The 15,646-nt window shown below is 45.7% G+C and overlaps 1 protein-coding gene and 1 non-coding gene across 2 annotated transcripts; both read left to right on the top strand.

Annotated features, from left to right (window-relative positions):
- The first annotated feature begins 10,507 nt into the window (after positions 1–10,507).
- On the top strand, positions 10,508–14,664 carry rps12 (ribosomal protein S12). The gene is made up of 6 exons (XM_024416646.2): positions 10,508–10,595; positions 10,721–10,768; positions 11,156–11,272; positions 11,974–12,076; positions 12,405–12,506; positions 14,569–14,664. Exons 2-6 carry the CDS (start codon positions 10,755–10,757, stop codon positions 14,629–14,631), a joined length of 399 nt encoding a protein of 132 aa, XP_024272414.2. The 5' UTR covers positions 10,508–10,595; positions 10,721–10,754; the 3' UTR covers positions 14,632–14,664.
- Positions 10,997–11,075, top strand: LOC112247835. Its single transcript, XR_002953132.1, has one exon. It is a non-coding gene; the product is annotated as a small nucleolar RNA SNORD101 (small nucleolar RNA).
- Positions 14,665–15,646: the final 982 nt, after the last annotated feature.

Raw genomic sequence — 15,646 nt, 5'->3', positions numbered from 1 at the left:
TTATTTTTGTGAAATCTAATTTTGATTCTGAGTTCGGGCATATTAAGTTTTATATGTCTATTTCTATGTAACTATTTCTATGTAACTAATATGTAACTATTTCTAAAAAGTGTATTTTTCAGAACTCACTTCCTCAGTTTAAATCACTTGCGCTGCTCACATATCGGCTTCTACAATGTAGGGGGAGGTTAAGGGTTATGGTAGGTGGAGATGGACTGAGAGATCAGCCAATTAAAACCAGCGGTTGTTTTTTGCCGATCCTGCCACAGGCCATGTTCGAGAGAACCAAAACCGTAATGCATCATGGGTAAATTGTGACTGACTGATCTACAAATAATAATTCTATAATGAATACTTATTCATGGTGGAAGGTGATTTGTAGATCAGGCAGTCGACAGTCACCTGAAGTGTCCAACAGGACATATAGAATAATTCTAGTCCCGTTCTGAATCGCTGTGAAACCAGATGTCTTGACATACGAAGGGCCGGCTGGTGGGATTGTAATGAGACCAATGAAGGCTGTGTTAAGTAATGGAAGAGGAGACCAACTGGGAACTGGTGTGTTTTTAATTACACCCGTTCCCAGTTGGTCTTCTCTTCCATTACTTAACACAGCCTTCATTGGTCTCATTACAATCCCACCAGCCGGCCCTTCGTATGTCAAGATTTACCCATGATGCATTACGGTTTTGGTTCTCTCGAACATGGCCTATGGATCGGCAAAAAACAACCGCTGGTTTTAATTTGACCTGGCTAACTCCTTCCTCTCTCCTCTCTTCCCCCTCTCTCTTTCTCTCCCCTCTTCTGTTTCCCTCTTTCCCCTCTTCCCCGTCTCTTTCCTGTCTCTCTTCCCCCTCTTTCCTCTCTCCCCCTTCTCTTTCCCCCTCTCCTCATTCCCTCTCCCCCGTCTCTTTCCTGTCTCTCTTCCCCCTTCTCTCTTCCCTCTTCTCTTTCCCCCCTCTCCTCATTCCCTCTCCCCTCTTTCCTGTCTCTTTCCTGTCTCTCTTCCCCCTTCTCTCCCCTCTTCTCTTTCCCCCTCTCCTCATTCCCTTCCCCTCTTCCCCCCTCTCTTTCCTGTCTCTCTTCCCCCTTTCTCTCCCCTCTCTCTCTCTTTCCCCCTCTTCTCTTTCCCTCTCCCCCTCTTCCCCTCTCTCTTTCCTGTCTCTCTTCCCCCCCCCTTTCTCCCCTCTTCTCATTCCCCCTCTCCTCATTCCCTCTCCCCTCTTCCCCATCTCTTTCCTGTCTCTCTTCCCTTCTCTCCCCTTCCTTTCTCTTTCCCCCTCTCCCCTCTTCCCTCTTTCCTCTCTTCTTTCCCTCTCCCCTCTTCCTCTTTTCCTGTCTCTTTCCTGTCTCTCTTCCCCATTTCTCTCCCTTCTCTTCCCCCTCATTCCTCTCTTCCCTGTCTCTCTTCCCCCCCCTTCTCTCCCCTCTTCTCTTTCCCCCTCTCCTCATTCCCTCTCCCCTCTTCCCCGTCTCTTTCCTGTCTCTCTTCCCCCTTTCTCTCCCCTCTTCTCTTCCCCCTCTCTCATTCCCTCTCCCCTCTTCCCCGTCTCTTTCCTGTCTCTCTTCCCCCTTTCTCTCCCCTCTTCTCTTTCCCTCTCCCCCCTCTTCCCCCGTCTCTTTCCTGTCTCTCTTCCCCCTTTCTCTCCCCTCTTCTCTTTCCCCCTCTTCCCCTCTTTTCCTGTCTCTCTTCCCCTTTCTCTCCCCTCTTCTCTTTCCCCTTTCCTCTCTCTCATTCCCTCTCCCCTCTTCCCCCCCTCTCTTTCCTGTCTCTCTTCCCTCCTTCCCCCTCTCTCCCCTCTTCTCTTTCCCCCTCTCCTCCCCTTCCCTCTCCCCTCTTCCCCGTCTCTTTCCTGTCTCTCTTCCCCCTTTCTCTCCCCTCTTCTCATTCCCTCTTCCCTGTCTCTCTTCCCCCCCCTTTCTCTCCCCTCTTCTCTTTCCCCCTCTTCCTCATTCCCTCTCCCCCCTCTTCCCCATCTCTTTCCTGTCTCTCTTCCCCCTTTCTTCTCTTCTTTCTCCCCCTCTCCTCATTCCCTCTCCCCTCTTCCCCTCTTTTCTGTCTCTTCCCCCTCTCCCCCCATCTCTTTCCTGTCTCTCTTCCCCCTTTCTCTCCCTCTTCTCTTTCCCCCTCTCCTCATTCCCTCTCCCTCTTCCCCGTCTCTTTCCTGTCTCTCTTCCCCCTTTCTCTCCCCTCTTCTCTTTCCCCCTCTTATTAAATGATCATGGATGGGTGACTCATTGTGTATTGTTTACACATGGCAGGTTTACACACACACAGTCTCGTGTTTCCTCACTGACTCAGAGACTCATTCCTAGTGACTGTAGTGCCATCTTGTGTTTTGTTCTGTCACTGTTAACCTGATCTAAAAACAACATTCCTTTTGATACATGCCATTTATGTGTACTCCTATATAGTAGAATCAACACCTGTTTTTAATATGAGAACTCTGTCTGTACCCGCCCGTCTGTGACAATCACTACGGCCTGGTTTCCCTGACCCAGATTAAGACAATAGACCTGAGATTCTCAAGGGGCGGAAGGGTAGCCTAGTGGTTAGAGCGTTGGACCAGCCGGCCCTCCGAAAGGTTGCAAGTTCGAATCCCCGAGCTGAAGGTACAAATCTGTCGTACTGCCCCTGAACAGGCAGTGTAACCCACTGATCCTAGGCCGTCATTGAAAATAAGAATTTGTTCTTAACAGACGTGCCTAGTTAAATAAAGGTATAAAACATTTTTTTTTTAAACAAAATTCTCCATTGATTTTTTTTCCAGGGACTAGACTTAATCTGGATCAGGGAATCCGTCCCTATAAATGATTTTAGTTGTCTGTCCTCTGTGTTTTGGCTTTGGCCGTGTTCAAGAGCATCACAACCGCAATGTATCATGGGTAAATTGTGACTGACAAACACGTCCTTTTTGACCTGGCTAACTAAAACTGTCATTGATGATTCGACACCAGTGTTTTCCCAACTCCCGGTCCTCCTGTACCCCCAACAGTACACATTTTTTATTGTAGTCCCGAAACAAGCACACCTGATTTCAACTAATCATCAAACCGTCAATGACTTGAATTAGAAGTGTTTATCCAGGGCTACCATAGAGATGTGTGTTGTTGAGGGGATACAGGAGGACCCGGAGTTGAGAACCAATGCTCTACACGATGTTAAGAAAACAAAATAAACCTTTTTTTGTTACAATGACATTGTTGTATGTTGATAGACCATCTGTAGATGCTTCCCCCAGACTATAAAAATAAAATATTACTGTAGACTCAAACTCAACTCTGGACCTCGCAGACAGTTCCACTTTTTGTTGTCGTTGTTCCTCTCTAATCAGGGGCTGATTTAGACCTGGGACACCAGGTGGGTGATTCCCCTCTAATCAGGGACTGATTTAGACCTGGGACACCAGGTGGGTGATTCCCCTCTAATCAGGGACTGGGACACCAGGTTTTCCCCTCTAATCAGGGGCTGACCCTGGGACACCAGGTGGGTGATTCACCTCTAATCAGGGGCTGATTTAGACCTGGGACACCAGGTGGGTGATTCCCCTCTAATCAGGGGCTGATTTAGACCTGGGACACCAGGTGGGTGATTCCCCTCTGAATCAGGGACTGATTTAGACCTGGGACACCAGGTGGGTGATTCCCCTCTAATCAGGGACTGATTTAGACCTGGGACACCAGGTGGGTGATTCCCCTCTAATCAGGGACTGATTTAGACCTGGGACACCAGGTGGGTGATTCCCCTCTAATCAGGGACTGATTTAGACCTGGGACACCAGGTGGGTGATTCCCCTCTAATCAGGGATTGGTTTAGACCTGGGATACCAGGTGGGTGATTCCCCTCTAATCAGGGACTAATTTAGACCTGGGACACCAGGTGGGTGATTCCCCCTCTAATCAGGGACTGATTTAGACCTGGGACACCAGGTGGGTGATTCCCCTCTAATCAGGGACTGATTTAGACCTGGGACACCAGGTGGGTGATTCCCCTCTAATCAGGGACTGATTTAGACCTGGGACACCAGGTGGGAGATTCACCTCTAATCAGGGACTGATTTAGATCTGGGACACCAGGTGGGTGATTCCCCTCTAATCAGGGACTGATTTAGATCTGGGACACCAGGTGGGTGCAATTTACTTATCAGGTAGAACAGACATCCAGCCAACTTGACACAACTGTGGGAAGCATTGAAATCAACATTGGAGTCAACATGGGACCAGCATCCCTGTGGAACGCTTTTGACACCTTGTAGAGTCCATGTCCTGACGAAATCAGCCTATTCTGAATTCCTATTCCTGTCCTGATTTAATTGAGGCTGTTCTAAAAGTCTAAGAAGGTGGGGGTGCAACTCAATATTTAAAAGGTGTTCTTAATGTTTTGTCCACTCGGTGTGTGTGTGTGTGTGTGTGTGTGTGTGTATATAGCCTACGTCTACCCCACTGATTCTTGAAATATACATTCGAACGTCGTACCCCCGTCAGATCCCATAATACCAAATCAGAACTTGTTTTACTGCTGTGTTTGTAAACAATGTAAACAAACACTAACACTTTAAAACACCAACATTCTGAAATGTTTGGACTTTGTTTACTAGTTGCCAACATTAAAAATGATTTGCTATAATTTCTGTTTTTTATAAAAAATGTATTTGACCTTTATTTAACTAATAATCTATTTCGTATGCTAGTTTGTATGCTAGTTTGTATGCTAGTTTGTATGCTATGTTAAATGTTGACTCAACAGTTTATTTTAAATAAAAAAACAAATATGGTACAGTCGATGACAATGAATGCTGCCGTGGTGGTTTCTCTAACAAACGATTTTAAATGAATATTTTTAATGATCTAATTATTTCATTTTATTTTATATCCAGTATTTTATTTTGGAACCAAAAACACATACAGCCACAGTGCTGAGACCTCTAGATTTCTCCCTTGATCCTTTTTAGTATCCTGTTTGCTAGCAAGCAAAATGGCTGAATTGAGTAAAGGGATGTTCTCCTGCTTCTACACAAAGCAGTGACAACTCCTTTGACTCTATCGCCGACCATAAGGCCATTTAAATGCATGTTATATGACACAGTCATCCCAGTGAAAGACTTTTCTGAACTTCACCTTTGTCAAATACCACAAACTAAATGCTGCCAAGAAGAGGATCGTGACTTTACTTGAGGAAATTAAACATCTGGATGTGCGTCTAATTTTGAATAAGGACGCCTCACGTTTAACCGCATTTGTTGATGCCTCTCTAATGGAGCTTTAATGGATCTTGAGCATTTTCCCCCACCTTACGGCCTTCTGAATAAAAAGTCAGATGCTATCAGCTCTACCCCAGGCGGGCGTGGATGGTTGGATCCAGGAGGAGGAAGTGACCTGTGTTCTGTTTTTTTTTTCTCTCACAGCATCGAGAGACTTACACTCTCTAATCGTTTTGAGCCACTGTCCCCGCTGTCTTCCTCGGGGCGTACGGACACCGGGTACACAGATGATCAAATCAAATCAAATACAACAGTTGTAGGTAGACCTCACAGTGAAATGCTGAATACAACAGGTGTAGTAGACCTTACAGTAAAATGCTGAATACAACAGGTGTAGTAGACCTCACAGTGAAATGCTGAATACAACAGGTGTAGTAGACCTTACAGTGAAATGCTGAATACAACAGGTGTAGTAGACCTTACAGTGAAATGCTGAATACAACAGGTGTAGTAGACCTTACAGTGAAATTCTGAATACAACAGGTGTAGTAGACCTCACAGTGAAATGCTGAATACAACAGGTGTAGTAGACCTCACAGTGAAATGCTGAATACAACAGGTGTAGTAGACCTCACAGTGAAATGCTGAATACAACAGGTGTAGTAGACCTCACAGTGAAATGCTGAATACAACAGGTGTAGTAGACCTCACAGTGAAATGCTGAATACAACAGGTGTAGTAGACCTCACAGTGAAATTCTTACTTACAGGCTCTAACCAATAGTGCAAAAAAGGTGTTAGGTGAACAATAGGTAAGTAAAGAAATAAAACAACAGTAAAATGACAGGCTATATACAGTAGAGAGGCTATATACAATAGAGAGGCTATATACAGCAGAGAGGCTACATACAGACACCTGTTAGCCAGGCTTATTGAGGTAGTATGTACATGTAGATATGGTTAAAGTGACTATGCATATATGATGAACAGAGAGTAGCAGCAGCATAAAAGAGGGGTTGGGGGGGAACAGAACGCAAATAGTCTGGGTAGCCATTTGATTACCTGTTCAGGAGTCTTATGGCTTGGGGGTAAAAACTGTTGAGAAGCCTTTTTGTCCTAGACTTGGCACTCCGGTACCGCTTGCCATGCAGTAGTAGACAGAACAGTCTATGACTGGGGTGGCTGGGGTCTTTGACAATTTTTAGGGCCTTCCTCTGACACCACCTGGTGTAGAGGTCCTGGATGGCAGGCAGCTTTGCCCCAGTGATTTATTGTGCTGTACGCACTACCCTCTGAAGTGCCTTGGGGTCGGAGACCGAGCAATTGCCATACCAGGCAGTGATGCAACCAGTATGCAGGATGCTCTCAATGTTGCAGCTGTAGAACCTTTTGAGGATCTCAGGACCCATGCCAAATCTTTTTAGTTTCCTGAGGGGGAATAGGCTTTGTCGTGCCCTCTTCGTGACTGTCTTGGTGTGTTTGGACTATTCTAGATTGTTGTTGATGTGGACATCGAGGAACCTTGACGCTCTCAACCTGCTCCACTACGGCCACGTCGATGAGAATGGGGGCGTGCTCGGTCCTATTTTTACGTTGAGGTATAGGTTGTATTCTGGTACCACACGGCCAGGTCTCTGACCTCCTCCCTATAGGCTGTCTCGTCGTTGTCGGTGATCAGGCCTACCACTGTTGTGTCGTCTGCAAACTTAATGATGGTGTTGGAGTCGTTCCTGGTCATGTGGTCGTAGGTGAACAGGGAGTACAGGAGGGGACTGAGCACACACCCATGTGCAGCTCCAGTGTTGAGGATCAGCGTGGCAGATGTGTTGCTACCTTCCCTCACCACCTGGGCGCCCATCAGGAAGTCCAGGATCCAGTTGCAGAGGGAGGTGTTTAGTCCCAGGTTCCTTAGCTTAGTGATGAGCTTTGAGGGCACTGGTGTTGAACGCTGAGCTGTAGTCAATGAATAGCATTCTCACGTAGCTGTTCCTTTTGTCCAGGTGGGAAAGGGCAGTGTGGAGCGCAATAGAGATGGCATCATCTGGGGATCTGTTTGGACGGTATGCAAATTGGAGTGGGTCTAGGGTTTCTGGGATAATGGTGATGATGTGAGACATGACCAGCATTTCAAAGCACTTCATGGCTACGGACGTGAGTGCTACGGGTCGGTAGTCATTTAGGCAGGTTGCCTTAGTGTTCTTGGGCACAGGGACTATGGTGGTCTGATTGAAACATGTTGGTGTTACAGACTCAATCAGGTTAGAAATGTCAGTGAAGACACCTGCCAGTCGTGCAGCCTTGTGAATGTTGAATGTTGTAAAGGTCTTACTCACGTCGGCTACGGAGAGAGTGATCACACAGTCGTCCCAGAACAGCTGATGCTCTCATGCATGCCTCAGTGTTGCTTGCCTCGAAGCGAGCATAGAGGTGATTTAGTTCGTCTGGTAGGCTCGTGTCACTGGGCAGCTCGCGGCTGTGCTTCCCTTTGTAGTCTGTAATAGTTTGCAAGCCCTGCCACATAAGATGAGCAGCTCCACCCTTTTGCTCAGTGCGAATGTTGACTGTAATCCATGGCTTCTGGTTGGGGTATGTACGCACAGTCACTGTGGGGACAACGTCCTCGATGCACTTATTGATAAAGCCTGTGACTGATGTGGTGTACTCCTCAATGCCATCGGAAGAATCCTGGAACATGTTCCAGTCTGTAGTTTAGCATCTGCTTCATATGACCACTTTTCTATAGACCGAGTCACTGGTGCTTCCTGCTTTAATTTCTGCTTGTAGGCAGGAATCAGGAGGTTAGAGTTGTGATCAGATTTACCAAATGGAGGGCGAGGGAGAGCTTTGTACGCGTCTCTGTGTGTGGAGTACAGGTGATCTAGAATTGTTTTCCCTCTGGTTGCACATTTAACATGTTGATAGAAATTTGGTAGAACTTATTTAAGTTTCCCTGCATTAAAGTCTCCAGCCACTTGGAGCGCCGCCTCTGGGTTAGTGGTTTCCTGTTTGCTTTTTTCCTTATACAGCTGACTGAGTGCGGTCTTAGTGCCAGCATCTGTTTGTGGTGGTATATAAACAGTCACAAAAAGTATAGCTAAAAACTCTCTAGGCAAGTAGTGTGGCCTGCAATTTATCACAATATACTCTACTTCAGGCGAGCAAAATCTAGAGACTTCCTTAGATTTCGTGCACCAGCTGTTGTTTAGAAATACGCATAGACTGCCCCCCCTTGTCTTACCGGAGTGTACTGTTCTATCCTGCTGGTGCAGGTCACGCGTCAGTTAACCCACTGTTCCTAGGCCGTTGTTGAAAATAAGAATTTATTCTTAACTGACTTGCCTAGTTAAATAAAGGTTAAATATAACAAATAAACTTCTGCAAAACAAATGAGTTCGTCACCATAGAAATGCAGCAGAGAAACTCAATTCATCACTCACTACCCCCATATAATCAGATTTACTTCCCAGCTAACAATTCTAAGGAGAGAGAACGTTTTTGTAATGTTACCCTAATGTTTCAGTATCCAGTCTTCCTTTAATTGCGAGAACATTCAATCTGTAAAAAAACCTTCCGATAACCTTTTTAGCATGTTGTGTTGTTAGAGGCGGCAGGGTGGCCTAGTGGTGGTTAGAGTGTAGAGGGGGCAGGGTAGCCTAGTGGTGGTTAGAGTGTAGAGGGGGCAGGGTAGCCTAGTGGTTAGAGTGGAGGGGCGGCAGGGTAGCCTAGTGGTTAGAGTGGAGGGGCGGCAGGGTAGCCTAGTGGTTAGAGTGGAGGGGCGGCAGGGTAGTCTAGTGGTTAGAGTGTAGAGGGGGCAGGGTAGCCTAGTGGTTAGAGTGTAGAGGAGGCAGGGTAGCCTAGTGGTTAGAGTGTAGAGGCGGCAGGGTAGCCTAGTGGTTAGAGTGTAGAGGGGGCAGGGTAGCCTAGTGGTTAGAGTGTAGAGGCGGCAGGGTAGCCTAGTGGTTAGAGTGTAGAGGCGGCAGGGTAGCCTAGTGGTTAGAGTGTAGAGGGGGCAGGGTAGCCTAGTGGTGGTTAGAGTGTAGAGGCGGCAGGGTAGCCTAGTGGTTAGAGTGTAGAGGGGGCAGGGTGGCCTAGTGGTGGTTAGAGTGTAGGGCGGCAGGGTAGCCTAGTGGTTAGAGTGTAGAGGGGGCAGGGTAGCCTAGTGGTTAGAGTGTAGAGGCGGCAGGGTAGCCTAGTGGTTAGAGTGTAGAGGCGGCAGGGTAGCCTAGTGGTTAGAGTGTAGAGGGGGCAGGGTAGCCTAGTGGTTAGAGTGTAGAGGCGGCAGGGTAGCCTAGTGGTTAGAGTGTGAGGCGGCAGGGTAGCCTAGTGGTTAGAGTGTAGAGGCGGCAGGGTAGCCTAGTGGTTAGAGTGTAGAGGGGGCAGGGTACCCAAGTGGTGGTTAGAGTGTAGATCAGGGTAGCCTAGTGGTTAGAGTGTAGAGGGGGCAGGGTGGCCTAGTGGTTAGAGTGTAGGGGCGGCAGGTAGCCTAGTGGTTAGAGTGTAGGGGCGGCAGGGTAGCCTACTGGTTAGAGTGTAGGGGCGGCAGGGTGGCCTAGTGGTTAGAGTGTAGAGGGGGCAGGGTACCCTAGTGGTTAGAGCGTTGGACTAGTAACCAGAAGGTTGCAAGTTCAAACCCCCGAGCTGACAAGGTACAAATCTGTTGTTCTGCCCCTGAACAGGCAGTTAACCCACTGTTCCTAGGCCGTCAATGAAAATAAGAATTTGTTCTTAACTGACTTGCCTAGTAAAATAAAAGTTTTAAAAAAAAACAACAAAAAAAAGTTAGGAGAACATTCCCTTAATGTCAAACAGAACATACCCAGAACGTGTTTGCCATGTTCTCATAATATACAATATTAATGTTCTAGACACGTTGCAAGAACATTAATGTTTCCAGTTTTTCTGTGGCTTAGCAGAACATTCCATCAACATCCCAACAAACATACACAAAACTCATACACACAGTGGCATGTCATGGCAGAGTTTATGGAATATTTGGCATGGCCCAAAGACTTCCACTTTCACAGTACAGCAACAAAACCCCCAGTTTTGCATTTTGAAGAAAATATGAAAATGTGCATTCAAAAATATGCATGTTATGCATACTACAATCACAGTAATCTACAGCCAAATTCAAAACACGTCAGTCGACAAAAGATATTAAAATTACGCAAATAAACATTGAATGTCTTGTATGAACTGTTCATTTTAAATATAGTTCAACGAATTGTATATTTCTGTTTTACAACGGAAACTCTACAAACTTCTGTTTTCTGAGCCGTTATTATTACACAGGCAGAATCATGACTACCTACTTCTCGGGTCCTCCTTCTGCCCTTAAATGAATGTCGCCGACTGCATGACGTTCTCTTTTACCCACTGTCAGAGAGGAGATTGGGTGGGTTTCTACTTCTTCAGCAAATAATCCGTCGGATTTATCAAACATCTTTTGTTGAAAATTCACCACAGTCACTGTATCATCATGAATAGTAACGTTTCTTTCATGTTTGATCAATATTGCAGAACTTTTAGGTCCCCCATCCATCGATAATCTACAATGGCCGAGGAAGGGTAAGCGTGACGGTTGTACTCCGGTTTAGCTCCTGAACCAAGGCTAGCTAGCCAACACATGTGCACGTTTAAAAGTTTAAATGCGTGTCAAGTGGTGCTTTGTTCCGAAAATATAATTTCCATGTTTCTACTTGCACTTTTAATACTCTTGACAACACTGGCAACCGAGTATATATTTCAATGTGAATGTAGCTGCATTGCTAACGGAGTAGTTAGATAGTTCCCGGCGCTTGTGTGATGATTTTACTTTCTTTAGTCGGATACCCCTTCACTTCAAATGATGAGTGAGATCCCCTGTCTGACACGCCGGTTGATTGCGCACATTCAACCCGGAGGACTAGCGACCAGTTGCAGCCAACTAACTCCCCATGTCCTTTTCCCCCTCAGCATCGCTGCCGGAGGTGTGATGGATGTCAACACCGCTCTCCCTGAGGTGCTCAAGACCGCACTCATCCACGACGGTCTGGCCCGCGGTATCCGTGAGGCCGCCAAGGCGCTGGACAAGTGAGTCTGAACATTTCTGGTCATTAGTTTGTTCCCTAAGTGGCACGCCTTTCATTCCATGTGTAGTGGCTGGCACATGTTGCACTACTTTTGCCTAGAGCATTTATGTAGGGAATAGGGTGTAATTTGGGACAGACAGGAAATTGATTGTCTTTTTTCCCCCTGCTGTGTTCTATTAGTTGGTGAAGTACGGCTGATAGTTGGGTTGCCATCATTACCCAAACTCTGAAATATCTCTGTCCCAAATGGTACCCTAGTCCCTAGCTGGTGCACTACTTTTGAAAGGAGTGTTCTATATACTAGGGGAATTGGGGTGTCATAAACATAAGGGGAATAGATGCGGTTACATTGTAGGATATTATTTTCGGCGCTGTATCGTTTCGACAACATGGTAACGTTTGTGCTCTACCAGCACCAAAACTCATGTTTTTCTTTCATAGCTTGTTTCCGCCTTTTTAAATAGGGAGCCAATTTGTTTTCAGCACTTATTTACACGACTGATCAAAATGTGTTGTCACGGCTCTCTTCCCTCTGCAATATGTTTGGAACATGGAATCGTAATGCATATAGAATCACAATGCATAGCATATCGGCACCTAGATATTGTGAGGTCCCTGGTAATTTCCCAACTCTAACGTAGTTACCTTGTTATAATCCTCATGTTAACTGAGCCTCGCTCTCCCGTCCTCTCCCGTGTCCAGGCGCCAGGCCCACCTCTGCGTCCTTGCTGCCAACTGTGACGAGCCCATGTACGTCAAGCTGGTGGAAGCCCTCTGCGCTGAGCATCAGATTAACCTCATCAAGGTATAAATCCTGGGATAGATGGCGTGTTACACCAATGAGAACGCAGAAACCGGTGCATATTTACATATTTTTTTTGAACCACTGAGAAGTAGTGTTGCTATGTTACGGTGCAGAACGAAGGGGGCCATGATGATACTGGACCGAGTGGAGGTTATACTGCTCCCTATCCTCTCTATAGTGCACTACTTTCGACTAGAACCCTATGGACCCTGTTCAACAGCAGTGCACTATATAGGTTTCTGTTTGGGACACTATGGAATTACTAGCTGACTCCTTCCATATTTTTTTCCTGTCTTCACCTCTATCTCCTCACGCCTCTTCCCACCAGGTCGATGACAACAAGAAGCTTGGCGAGTGGGTCGGTTTGTGTAAAATCGACCGCGAAGGCAAACCCCGTAAGGTGGTGGGCTGCAGCTGTGTTGTAATCAAGGTATATTAAAAAAACATTTGCCTGTAAATCTTCTGGAGAGAGTGAGCTGTATCTTACGGAGGGCTTGGAATGCTCCTTGTGGCGTAACGGCGTCCACAGTGATCAGAGCTGTTGGTGCCAGTCGAGTGCAGGTGCTGTGCCCTCAGTGCCATGCAGCTGCTTGTTCTATACATCTGGCCAGAGTGTCAGCCAGAGTACGAGCCCCGACACCTCACTGTGGTGTCTGGGGTCCCAATAAATGGCTACATTGACAATTTTATTAGTTACTTTACCATACTGACCACAATGTACGTACATAGTGCTGGACTTTATCCACATTTTTGTTACATTACAGCCTTATTCTAAAACGTATTAAAATGTTTATCCCCTCATTGATCTACACACAATACCCCATAATGACATCACAATACCCCATAATGACATCACAATGCCCCATAATGACATCACAATACCCCATAATGACATCACAATACCCCAAAAGCAGATTTTTAGAAATGTTTGCACATGTATTAAAATAACACATTTACATAAGTATTCAGACCCTTTACTCAATACTTTGTTGAATCACCTTTGGCAGCAACTACAGTGATTACAGCCTCCAGTTTTCTTGGGTATGACGCTACAAGCTTGGCACACCTGTATTTGGGGAGTTTCTCCCATTCTTCTCTGCAAATTCTCTCAATCTCTGTGAAGTTGGATGGGGAGCGTCGCTGTACAGCTATTTTCAGGTCTCTCCAGAGATGTTCGATTGGGTTCAAGTCCGGCCTCTGGGTGGGCCACTCAAGGACATTCAGAGACTTGTCCAGAAGCCATTCCTGCGTTGTCTTGGCTGTGTGCTTAGGGTCATTGTCATATTGGAAAGTTAATTTTTGCTCCAGTCTGAGGCTCTGGAGAAGGTTTCCATCAAGGATCTCTCTGTACTTTGCTCCGTTCATCTTTCCCTCAATCCTGTCTAGTCTCCCAATCCCTGCCGCTGAAAAACATCCCCACAGCATGATGCTGCCACCACCATGCTTCACTGTAGGGATGGTGCCAGGTTTCCTACAGACGTGACGCTTGGCATTCAGGCCAAAGAGTTCAATTTTGTTTTCATTAGATCTGACATGCACTGTCAACTGTGGGACGTTATATAGACAGATGGTTGTCCTTCTAGAAGGTTCTCCCATCTCCACAGATGAGCTCTGTCAGTGACCAGCGGGTTCTTGGTCATCTCCTGAAAGCCCTTCTCCCCTGATTACTCAGTTTGGCCAGTCAGCCAGCTCTAGGAAGTGTCTTGGTGGTCCCAAACTTCTTCCATTTAAGAATGATGGAGGCCACTGTGTTCTTGGGGATCTTCAATGTTGCAGACATGTTTTGGTACCCTTCCCCAGATCTGTGCCTCAACACAATCCTGTCTCGGCGCTTTACAGACAATTCCTTCGACCTCATGGCCTGGTTTTTGCTCTGACATGCACCTGTCAACTGTGGGACCTTTATATAGACAGGTGTGTGCCTTTCCCAATCATGTCCAATCAATTGAATTTACCACAGGTGGACTCCAATTAAGTTGTAGAAACATCTCAAGGATGATCAATGGAAGAACGATGCACTTGAAATACATTGTGAGTCTCATAGCAAATGCTTACGTAAATAAGGTATTTCATATTCAATCATGTCCAATCAATTGAATTTACCAAAGATGGACTCTAGTTAATTTGTACCAGCATCAAGAATGATCCGTGGAAACAAGATGCTCCTGAGCTCAATTTCATGTATCCTAGCAAAGGGTCTGAATAATTATGTAAATAAGGTATTTCTGTTTATTTAAAAAAATAAAAATAATTACTTGCTAATTTCTCAACCTATTTTTGTTTTGTCATTATGGGGTATTGTATGTAGATGAGGAAAATAATATATATACAATGGGGCTGTAAAATATATCAAGTGGTCTGAATACTCTCAGAATGCAGTGGATGTACTTTCTCCCTAATGGGACCCTGTTCTCTATATAGTGCCATTTAGGACTGTAAACTGTCTTGCAGCTAGCTCCTTTATAACAATTTATACCCCCCCCTCTCTCTAGGACTATGGCAAGGAGTCTCAAGCCAAGGATGTGATTGAAGAGTACTTCAAGGCCAAGAAATGAGGTGTCCGTTTTCAATAAAAGCTTGTGGAAATACGTTTCTTTCTGGAGTTTTTATTAAAGGAAAGGTTCACCCATTTTGATATTTTTGTGTGCATCTCTTGAGTGTTCCTTTTTTTTCTTCCCCCCCATAGGTCATTTTTAATGTTTTCATGTGTATCTGATCAAAAACATCTTATCATACATGTCAGATTTCAATACTGTCCGACGTCATAACTCGAATGAGACTTTTTTTGCGGTGTTCTTACCTCAACTGTAATTTATCGGAAGGTCAAGCACTTTTCTCCCCTCTAGTCCAGGATGCATTACATGGTGCTGTTACCAGAGATATTATAGAGAGGAGATGGCAATGTATGACGCCTCACCCAGCAGACTGCGGACCAATCACGTGTACGTTGTTATGCCGTGTCACGTGGTTGCTAAGCTAATCGTCATGCAATGCCTTGTCGGTGTATTTAAAGAAACGTGCCTGTTTTCCTCGGACGTACATATCACGATTACAAAGCTATACATTATTACAGCTGGCGAGTTAATTATCTCACAAATGTTTGTTTATTTTTTTTGAGCTAGCGGCCACAGCTGGATGTGTTGAAACTACATTCACCCATAGGAAACAGCTGGATGTGTTGAACCTACATTCACCTGTAGGAAACAGCTGCATGTGTTGAACCTACATTCACCTGTAGGAAACAGCTGGATGTGTTGAACCTACATTCACCTGTAGGAAACAGCTGGATGTGATGAACCCTACATTAATCTGTAGGAAACAGCTGGATGTGTTGAAACTACATTCACCTGTAGGAAACAGCTGGATGTGATGAACCCTACATTCACCTGTAGGAAACAGCTGGATGTGATGAACCTACATTCACCTGTAGGAAACAGCTGGATGTGTTGAAACTACATTCACCTGTAGGAAACAGCTGGATGTGATGAACCCTACATTAATCTGTAGGAAACAGCTGGATGTGTTGAAACTACATTCACCTGTAGGAAACAGCTGCATGTGTTGAACCTA

The sequence above is a fragment of the Oncorhynchus tshawytscha genome, linkage group LG18 (assembly GCF_018296145.1).
Source record: "Oncorhynchus tshawytscha isolate Ot180627B linkage group LG18, Otsh_v2.0, whole genome shotgun sequence".
Lineage (NCBI taxonomy): Eukaryota > Metazoa > Chordata > Actinopteri > Salmoniformes > Salmonidae > Oncorhynchus > Oncorhynchus tshawytscha.
Note: the sequence above shows the minus strand (reverse complement) of the source record. Positions and strands in the feature narration are given on the sequence as shown.

Excerpts from the sequence above, each read along its gene's own strand:
- rps12 (XM_024416646.2), top strand. Across the intron at positions 12,077-12,404 it reads ATCAGATTAACCTCATCAAG|GTCGATGACAACAAGAAGCT; the intron begins GTATAAATCCTG and ends TCTTCCCACCAG. Across the intron at positions 12,507-14,568 it reads GCAGCTGTGTTGTAATCAAG|GACTATGGCAAGGAGTCTCA; the intron begins GTATATTAAAAA and ends CCCTCTCTCTAG.